Source organism: Festucalex cinctus, chromosome 2, assembly GCF_051991245.1.
Source record: "Festucalex cinctus isolate MCC-2025b chromosome 2, RoL_Fcin_1.0, whole genome shotgun sequence".
In the NCBI taxonomy this organism is placed as follows: Eukaryota; Metazoa; Chordata; class Actinopteri; order Syngnathiformes; family Syngnathidae; genus Festucalex; species Festucalex cinctus.
In genome coordinates this window covers 40,202,408-40,211,419 of record NC_135412.1, presented here as the reverse complement: position 1 = coordinate 40,211,419, position 9,012 = coordinate 40,202,408, and the positions used below count along the sequence as shown (strand labels likewise).

The 9,012-nt window shown below is 40.9% G+C and overlaps 1 protein-coding gene across 3 annotated transcripts; it reads right to left on the bottom strand.

The window, feature by feature from the left end:
- Positions 1 to 129: 129 nt before the first annotated feature.
- Positions 130 to 9,006, bottom strand: mapk13 (mitogen-activated protein kinase 13). 3 transcript variants are annotated; one of them, XM_077515086.1, is made up of 8 exons: positions 8,207 to 9,006; positions 8,070 to 8,117; positions 7,423 to 7,537; positions 6,764 to 6,835; positions 6,347 to 6,426; positions 4,726 to 4,804; positions 4,488 to 4,661; positions 130 to 803 (listed from the first exon to the last, which is right to left on the bottom strand). In XM_077515086.1, exons 3-8 carry the CDS (start codon positions 7,496 to 7,498, stop codon positions 718 to 720), a joined length of 567 nt encoding a protein of 188 aa, XP_077371212.1. In that variant the 5' UTR covers positions 7,499 to 7,537; positions 8,070 to 8,117; positions 8,207 to 9,006; the 3' UTR covers positions 130 to 717. The 3 variants fall into 3 exon arrangements, with proteins under 3 accessions (XP_077371212.1, XP_077371211.1, XP_077371210.1); XM_077515085.1 differs by having other exon boundaries at positions 8,070 to 9,006; XM_077515084.1 differs by lacking the exons at positions 8,070 to 8,117; positions 8,207 to 9,006 and having other exon boundaries at positions 7,423 to 8,063.
- Between the last annotated feature and the right edge of the window lie 6 nt (positions 9,007 to 9,012).

Below are 9,012 nucleotides of genomic sequence, written 5' to 3'. Positions count from 1 at the left end.
TAGATTGACAGGCAATTATATATATATATATATATATATATATATATATATATATATATATATATATATATATATATATATATATATATATATATATATATATAAACACACACACACACACATAATTAATAATGTGTTCGAATTGTATTATTTATTTACTTTCTATGTATTGATTTTTGGAATAAAAACATGCAAATGTACCTGTTCATGTCACATAAAAATAGCAACATCTTTGCGAGACACACGTTTGGCTTAAAATTAAGTCATAAAGTGCAAAAAACAGCATAGAAAACAGAAATCACAAATGACCAAAAATAAAATAATATCAGAAGTCCAAAATCATAAAATGCGACTGACATTTGACATTTCATGTACTCACTACATTTGTGATGGTGATGAATTTTGCCTTACTACGTTTAAACAATATCAAAACTATAATTAACTGGTTATGCACATAAGTACTATTATTTATTAATTGGGAAAGAATTTGTGAGGCAATTCAGTAATTGGTAATTAGAATGAGTAACACGAAATGTCTCACAAACACCTACACTTGACTCAAGTGTTTAAAAAAACAAAAAAATTAAAATGTATACATGATAAGGGTAAAAGAAATAAAAAAAAAGAATCCTTAATTGCAATATACAAGGGCACAATTGGTTGTACAGTTGTTGGAACATGAGCATACTTATACGTATTTACATGACATTTGTCAAGTCAGGGAGTCATCGTCAACGTGTTTTTTCTCTTGGAATCTCGCCGAGGGAATGGCACAAAGCTCTTCACCTCTCGGAAACATAACCCTGTTAGGCCAGAAGAGAACATTGTTATTTTTTTTCAGCTTGTCCACTGGTTTTACAGAGCACCATCAAAGGGCATTTTTAACATCAATTATTCACTCGCAGTTCTGCTATAGCATGCTTTTGAACTCATTAAACAGCCTTTAACACTTAAAACACAGAGTGTTTGGGCAGTAGTTTATTATTTATTACAGTTTATTAAATACAGAAATGTATTCCCACTTTTACTTGTTAAACACTATAACCAAACTAGAGAGTTCAATTCCCCAAGAAATGTGGACAGAAAGAAAAATAGCTGGCTTAAGTACAGTGCTCAGCATTGGGAATGAGCACTATACACTCAAACAGATTTGTTAGAACAATTTCAGATTCATTTCAGAGTCAGATTTGTTTGTTATTTTTTAATTAATGGCATACCATGCTTCAAAAGAAGCCCACACATTGATGGCAAATGATATTTGTCAATGGGTTTGCACAGAGTAAAATCTCATTTTACAAATGTATTAAACATTGCACTGCTGCAAAAATGAGTACACACCAGTGAGAGTCAACCAATGCTAAAGTTGGGATAATTCTCATTCACAAGAATAAAACCTTAGTTAAGTCTAATGATCAAAATTCAGAAATAATACTTAGGGGTATATTCACTAAAAATGCGCTGCATCCGGTAATAGCGCGAAATATTGCACCACAACTGCACCCGCAGTCTGCGCCCAGTTACCCACCTATTCACTAAGGATATTGCTCTAATCATATACCGGTGCAAACACGCCCACAAAACTGACAGCTTGGAGCAAATTTGCACCCGATTTACCACACATGGCAATGGATTTGCGGCACGAACATGGCTGTTATAGTAACAGCTGCGAGAAAGATGACATTATCAGAAAGCGAGGTTGGACTGAGAGTAAGCATTCATTAAGTTGTACAGAGCAGAGAGGATGACAACGACGTCATTCATTCATAAAAGTACAAATTATTGGTGTGGTTGTTTTTTTAGAAATATATTTTCAGAGGTTGGTGTGGGCATACAGTATGCATCTGGCACGTAAAAATGATCGTAAAATGCCTCCCCGCCATTGCCGATCAGCCCGTGTTACGTTATATGTCCTAAAACAAACAGAAAAAAAATCCCCCCTCCCTCCTCTTTGCGTGAACAGCCAGAGAGCGACGGTGCACCGTGCCATGCACTAGTGATGTGTCGGTGACGAACGAATCGAGTCTTTTGAACGGCTCTTCAACGTGAACTATGGGAACCGAGTCTTTATCGAGAGCCGTTCATCACCCCTCCCCCCGAACCCGCCAAATGCGCGCACCGACCGTTCGCTTTTGGAGGAAGCGTCAACTTCGAATATTAGCGTCAATCAAACAATTAACTTATAATTCAGTCATTAAAGTCTGAAACAAACAACAAAATTGATTTTTGGATATTAAATATCGATTCGATTCGATTAATAAATGAGAATCTCGATTCTTTTATGAATCGATTTTTTGGCACACCCCTAGTGAACGGCTCCCGAATGAACGGCTCCCTTGAAAGACCCAAAAGTCCCATCACTACCATACACTGCTGTCATGATCCCGGGATCGAGGTTGCGTCAGGTTAATACATGCTTTCCAAAAACGTTATTTGCGTCACAGGCTATTAGCGCTGGCGTTAGTGAATTAAACGCTGCATATCAATGAGTTTCATTTGCATTGGGGTGGGCATATTTTGCGTCAAATGTATGCAAATTACCTAATTTACATACACACAAATAACACGGCGCACTGTGGCACAATCTGGTTGGCCACGCACTTAGTGACGGATTTCCCCATCTGCGCGTGTTTAGTGAATTAGGCGCTCCCGGATTGCTCCATTTTCAACGGTTAGCGCCGTGCAAAGGCGACGCAAACCTTTAGTGAATAGGCCCCTTACTGTACTGTGCTTTTACAAGGTCCTTACACAATGCCCAGATACATACAAATATGCCGACTGAATGATAAGAGGGAACTTGACTCAACCTACACACTTTCTAAGTTGTTTGATGCCATCACAACGCCGCATCATCACCTTAAGCCTGGTTCACACGGCAGGAGAATTGGCCCGATTTTAGCCCCGAATTTCCCCTCCCGACAATCGTAAGGACGCGCCGAGACGCAAGAGATAATCTTCACAGATAATCCTACCTTGTGTCTTGTCACCACACACGGCGCCTCCCGATATCGGTGCTCGGAAGGACCCCTGACTTGAAATCGGGCATATCCAACATGTTGGATTTTTTTGGCCCGATTTCGCTGCGCGCAGCAGATTGACAGTGACGTGCAGCCAATCAGAAAGCGAGCCAGCGAGGAAGCCGGTGGGGAATCCAAAATCAAAACAGCCGTGACGCAGCAGAAAGTCCGTGCTTTCGCAATTACACTCTTTTTATTTTTTTAAATTATTTGTATTTTTTTTTTTTAATACACGCACACACATTCTCGACAAATAAACGTGGTCTCCGGGTGGGACGCCAACCCGCGCCGCCAGCACCGAGCCGAGGGCAAGCGATGTCTCGCCAGTGACCATTTACACTCTTTTAAAAACACCTTTTCTTTTTATGCCGCTTTCTCGGCTGAAAACCAGGATCGACTCATGTTCTTGAATGAACTCGGCTCTTGTGGGGTGTGTTGATTGTGCAGTGTGGCCGCACACCACACACGGTACGTTCAAAACTGAAACTCCTGTGATTTTTTCTCTTCACGTGTGGTGTATGTCAAAGATTGGAAATCGGCCGACAATTTTAAAATCTTGCCGTGTGAACCAGGCTTTAAACAAGTATTAAATCGCTGTTGGTTTGTCTAATTGTTACAAAGCTGGTTAAATTAGCATTAACATTAGCATTACGAACAAAATCAGTAAATAATAATAATAATTAAAAAAAACTGCCAAGTCAAAACGGGCGCAGCCTGTTTGTTTGTAATGTCTTACATTATCTTCCACTTGGGATGGATAAACAATAAAAAATTAGATTCCCCCCACCCTCCATTCCATAATGGCTTGGACTTACTGGAGGTCGGTGTTCTACTTTTTTGTCTATTTGATCAATTGTAGAACAACTTTAATAGTTTGAAATCTGTAAGAGGTTAAAACAGTACAGTACTAGCTAATCCATTTGCTTTTTTGCTTTTTCTTTCTTTACTTTGAGTTGAGCTATGTAAGTAAAAAGGAGTAATAGCACCAAATATTATTATGTACTCTAATGTCAACAATATTTTATATGCATTTATTTTATTTGTATTTTACTCAACTCAACTCAAGTTTATTTATATAGCGTTTTCAAACAGCCTGAACTGTAACAAAGCGCTTACGTTCCATCATGTACAGGTGAAAAATGAAAATAAATAAATAGAAAAAATATCCAATAACGCGTCTCATGGAATCTAATATGTGAATGGAATATAAGTGTTTATTTTAATTTTGATTAAGAGCATGTTTGTACAGTCAGCAAAATATAAGACAGTTGCTTTTTCTGTATCGGGATTCTGTTTGGCTAAAACATTACTTGCCATCCAGAGTGGGAAGTTTCATTTTGAACGGTAATGTGAATTGTGAATGACAAAAAAAAAAAAAAAAAAAAAAAAAAAGGTTCATCCTGTTATTGTAGTTTAACTGTCTTATGTACAGATTTCTCTTCAAAATGATGTATACTAACTGTTTTTACTTACGCTTCCACTCGTCAAGAGTTAACTTGGCATTATCATGGCTGTCATCGTATGGTTCTGGCTCAGGGAGGTCATCTGGGTCCCTGAGGCTGTCAAAGTATGGGTGTTCCAGTGCCAGTTCAGCTGTGGGCCTCTCGTCACCGTCCAGTACCAGCATCTTCTCCAGCAGGTCAATGCCTGCAAACAACCAAACTCTTAGCAATGTACACGTCAGAAAACGTTTAGCCTAAATTTAACTCACCATTTGCACTGGCCGGGGGAAACAATGTTGAGAAGTCTTTTCTTGGATAGTGAGGAAGGGCTTTCACATATTTTTTTGCCTGTTTTTGGAAGAAAACGTTGAAGAAAAACACCCTCAATTGCCATGAAGTAGGTATCCGTCTCATTTTAGGGCCAGATCTGTCTCATTTAGTGTGCCAGCCCTCATCCTGCTTGACAGCCTGGCCTTCAAAAGCTTGACAGCCACTTCTTTTCTTGGCATAGAATATTTGCACCGGTCGACTACTTGCTTCTACAAGTTGAAGCAGAGCCTGAAGTGTGGACTAAAAGAGAGTATGTGTTGCCAAACACAAAAACCCTCCAGCCCCTGTCATGCAAAAATCAAGTGCCTAGCATAGCTAATGTTGCCAGCTCATGCTAATCTGAACAAAGTGGCTAATTTTGCCATGTCCCCCAAACACACTAAAACATCCATCGAGATTCCATTGCATTCCCACATGGAGCATTACATCACCATCCACCGAAATACACTTATTAATACAGCAGTGTGGTGCAAGACATCACCGAACACAAAGCCTCACACACTCATGTTGACAACTAGTTGAACATATTACAACATTTTCAAAAGCTAATCTTGCTGTTAGTTAAAACTACGTTGTGCCAATAGTGCATCTCATTTTGGTTTTGACATGATTGTGCTTCAGCTGCCACGTCAAATGGTTCCTTTTGCTCTGGAGCTTTGTCCAGACCAGCTGCCAAATTAAGGGCTGAGAATCTCACCCCGGGTTTTCACCGGATGCGGTTGCGGTGCGGTTGCGGTGCGGTGCGTCTTGACTGCGTGCTCCGGACGGGTCAATTTTTTTGTCAATCCACACCGGCTCCGCACAGCTGCGGTCCGGCAGCTCCGTCGCCGCCCACTTCCCAACGTGTCTCGCGGGACCGCGCGCGAGCGATCATGTGGCATTTCACAACGACAAACATACAGAAAGTCTGTGCTCAACAGATAAGCAGAAAGAGAGGTGGACTTCTTTTGATTTAACCTTTTCTTCTTCTTCTGCTATGAGATTCCATGCAGCATCCTTTTTTTGGTTGTCCTTATAAAAAGGATGTGCCGTGTCATATATTATTTTGTGGTTTTCCACCTCCAATATAAACCTCTCCTCGTCCATGTTCGCTGGTGTCTAAACCGTGAATGAGCACATGGCCCGGCGACGCCCACGTCACGTTTTGCTGAAAAGCTTGCGAAATAGGAGCTGGCGAGTGTTTTATTCTGAGAGGTAACCGGAAATTTATTGTGAAACTGCGTCGGTCTTCCTGTCCTGCTCGATGTGTTTTGTGCTAGCTTGCCATTTGCCGGAGGCCTACCGCTGCGGCGTCCGGCAAAAATAGAAAATAGGTCTATCCTCGCGGAAGGCCTGCTGCACGCCGCAGCTGAGACGCAGTCGACACGCAACGCACCCGCAAGCGGTGTAAACTGCACCATTCGAATGAATGGAATCTAATTGCTTGCGTCGCCGGACCGCACCGCAACCGCACCGCAACCGCATCCGGTGAAAACCCGGGGTCAGTGTGTGGATGGTTATAATGTTAATTAAATCCCATAATATGTCCCCTTTAAAATTCAATTCTGCAACTGGTTGTACCTCTGGGCTATCAAGTTTCTGAATAAATTCTGGTCCAGGCACTCCGGTAACTTTCATGATCTGTGTCAGCTGGTCCATGTCTGGGCTTAGAGTCAAGGTTTGGTCAGATGGAGGGAGGTGTCTAAGCTCTGGATAAACAGATAGGTATGATCAATTTGTTGTGATTATGGCACTATTTCTTAACCAAGAATGGCCAAGATGCCCTGATGACGTGATCTTAAGTCCATTGAACATTTTTGGAAGGAACATGAAATCAGGAGAGGTAATGTCATGCACAACAGTCAAACTCCAGGCCTCTTGACCCCCGAAAATTAGGAAATTATTTTAGTATTTTTTATGTACTAGTAAGACACATGCACACTTATATGATCATCTCCACTTCAAAAGGTGGATTTAACAATGCAGGTGAAAGGATACAGTCTTTTCCTTTGAAAAGGGTTTTTCCGTTGATCATTTCGGCCATGATGCAGCCCACAGACCAGATGTCCACTAGGATAAGCAACACGGGAGACAAGTGTGAGTGAGGAAGACATCTGTGACAAGTCATCATTGACTCAGTGCTCCAAAAATGTGGAAATGAAATGTGTACAGTACAAGCAAAATTCCTGTTTTCAATGGTGAGAGGAAACCATTGTGCTGCTCCTCATACGTGAGGTGGGATTGCAATACAATACAATGGAGGCTTAGTAGAAAAAGCTATTACATGAAAAAGCACAAATCCTTAGGAAAGTCATTCAATTGCAATTGGCAGCAGAGTGACAGAGTATCAACATTATCACTTGTCAACAGTCTGCTGTCAGGACCATCTGTCTCCACTGACAGATTAAAGTGAGACAGCTTTGCTGTCAAAATGACACTGATGCCTCCTCAAATGCATTTCCCTCGCCGCTGTGATAGAATGACAAAAAGAACTTTGACGCACTACTGAACTCATGGCCAAAAGACAAGTCATTCCTTTAAGTGGAGCCACAGTGTTTGCACACCATAAACTCAAAGATCATAGACACGCCTAATTGAGCACTGAGACAGTAACAAGGACGGAGTTGCAAATGTTAATAGCTATATGGTTGTCTTGCCAGTCTGTGTGTAGTGCATCCAGTTCAGAATGACCTCAGGCGCTCGGTACCAACGGGTCACCACATAGCCTGTCATCTCAGCGTCAGTACTGCGAGCTAGACCAAAATCCAGGATCTGCGTAAGTGGAACGCCACAATTAAAAAAAAAGTTAGAATAAATCTTTAACAAGCAAAACAACCGCTGAAAAGTAATTTGAATACTTTCTCTAAACATAGGCAGATATTCTTTTACAACCTACATCTTACTGTGTAAGCTAATGCTTCAATATGTAATTCTTTGGCCTTAAAAATAACAGCTGCACAATCAAGTGGTTTGTAATAAGACCACTATCTCTGTTCTTCCCATACTGACCTTGGATTACTTCATTTAGTGGTCTCCAATGTGGGGTGCTTGAAATATGTATATAAATATCGCAATGTATCGACTTGAAAGTAACATTGAATGGACACTGCTCATGTTAGTGCAAGTTTATGTGCAAATGCTACTTTTGAGTGCTTGTACAAAAACTTAAAAGTAAATAATTACGCAATCTTTCCGCACAAAAGAGAACAATTCCATTATGCATTTATTCTCTACGGTTTTGTTTACGGTAATCTACTCAAATGCATTGCTTGCCAGTAAGGTTGTCACGATTCCAAATACAAACCTTCAGCTCACAGTCTTGGTTTACAGCCAAGTTTCCAGGTTTGAGATCCTGTAATAGAGGATGAGATGAGTGAAGGTTAGCTATTGCACATAGAGATTATTTGCACTGTGATCTTTAGTACTTTCTTCACTGCCTACCTGAAGTATGAGGAGAAAATGAAGACAAATATTGGCTGACTACTTGCATTTCCATGGTTATCCATAAAACTTTCGGGCATGTGCTGAGTTTTGGCCTGTTTGTATTTCTTAGCAGTTTTCCTGTGACTAGAGTAATAGTAGCAAAGTGTTATTAGGCAGTCTATTTTTTTAGGGTACTTCGTGGACTGGTTGACGGTCCACAAATACACAAATATGCGTTCACACTCACCTTTAAACCTCACTGAACCTAACATGCATGCTTTTGATATGTGGGTGAAAGGCACAGTGCCCTTATTCCACACAGGAAAGCTTGAGACATAATTCGAACCCTGAACCTCAGAACTGTGAGCCATCATTGTGCTAGCACTCCAAACATAGGCAAATAGCCACAATGGGGTATATGCCACGGAAGAGGCAGAACTGTTTTTTGCACATCAGTTTGTTTCCGGTTCGTTTGCGATGTGTGGGCTGCGTCAAAAATACTTGTGCTTCCGACTTTGTGCCCCTCGGTTGCGCGTTCACAACCCGGACCGGAAATAAACTGATGTGCAAAATCATGTCCCGCCTCTTCCGTGGCATACACCCCATTAGAGCACACATTTGTCTACTTGGAAGTAGTGCTACAGCAGATACTCAGTTTACACTAAAGTGGTATCGCTACACATAAGTTGTACTTGGGTGGATATGAGGCTATACTTGGAAAGTTGGAATTGTATTACATTATGAAATGTGGAATAAAAAGGTCAAGTGTTTAGTACAGTACAGTCTTCCCTCGCTATAACGCGGTTCACTTTTCGCGGTCTCGC

Bases quoted from the DNA above. Each gene is read 5' to 3' on its own strand.
- mapk13 (XM_077515084.1), bottom strand. From the start codon at position 7,636: ATGTTTAGAGAAAGTATTCAAATTACTTTTCAGCGGTTGTTTTGCTTG. The intron at 4,805-6,346 runs GTACAACCAGTT...TTCCAAAAACAG, and splicing joins AGAAACTTGATAGCCCAGAG to GCAAAAAAATATGTGAAAGC. The intron at 4,662-4,725 runs GTGAGTTAAATT...GGTTGTTTGCAG, and splicing joins TCCCCCGGCCAGTGCAAATG to GCATTGACCTGCTGGAGAAG.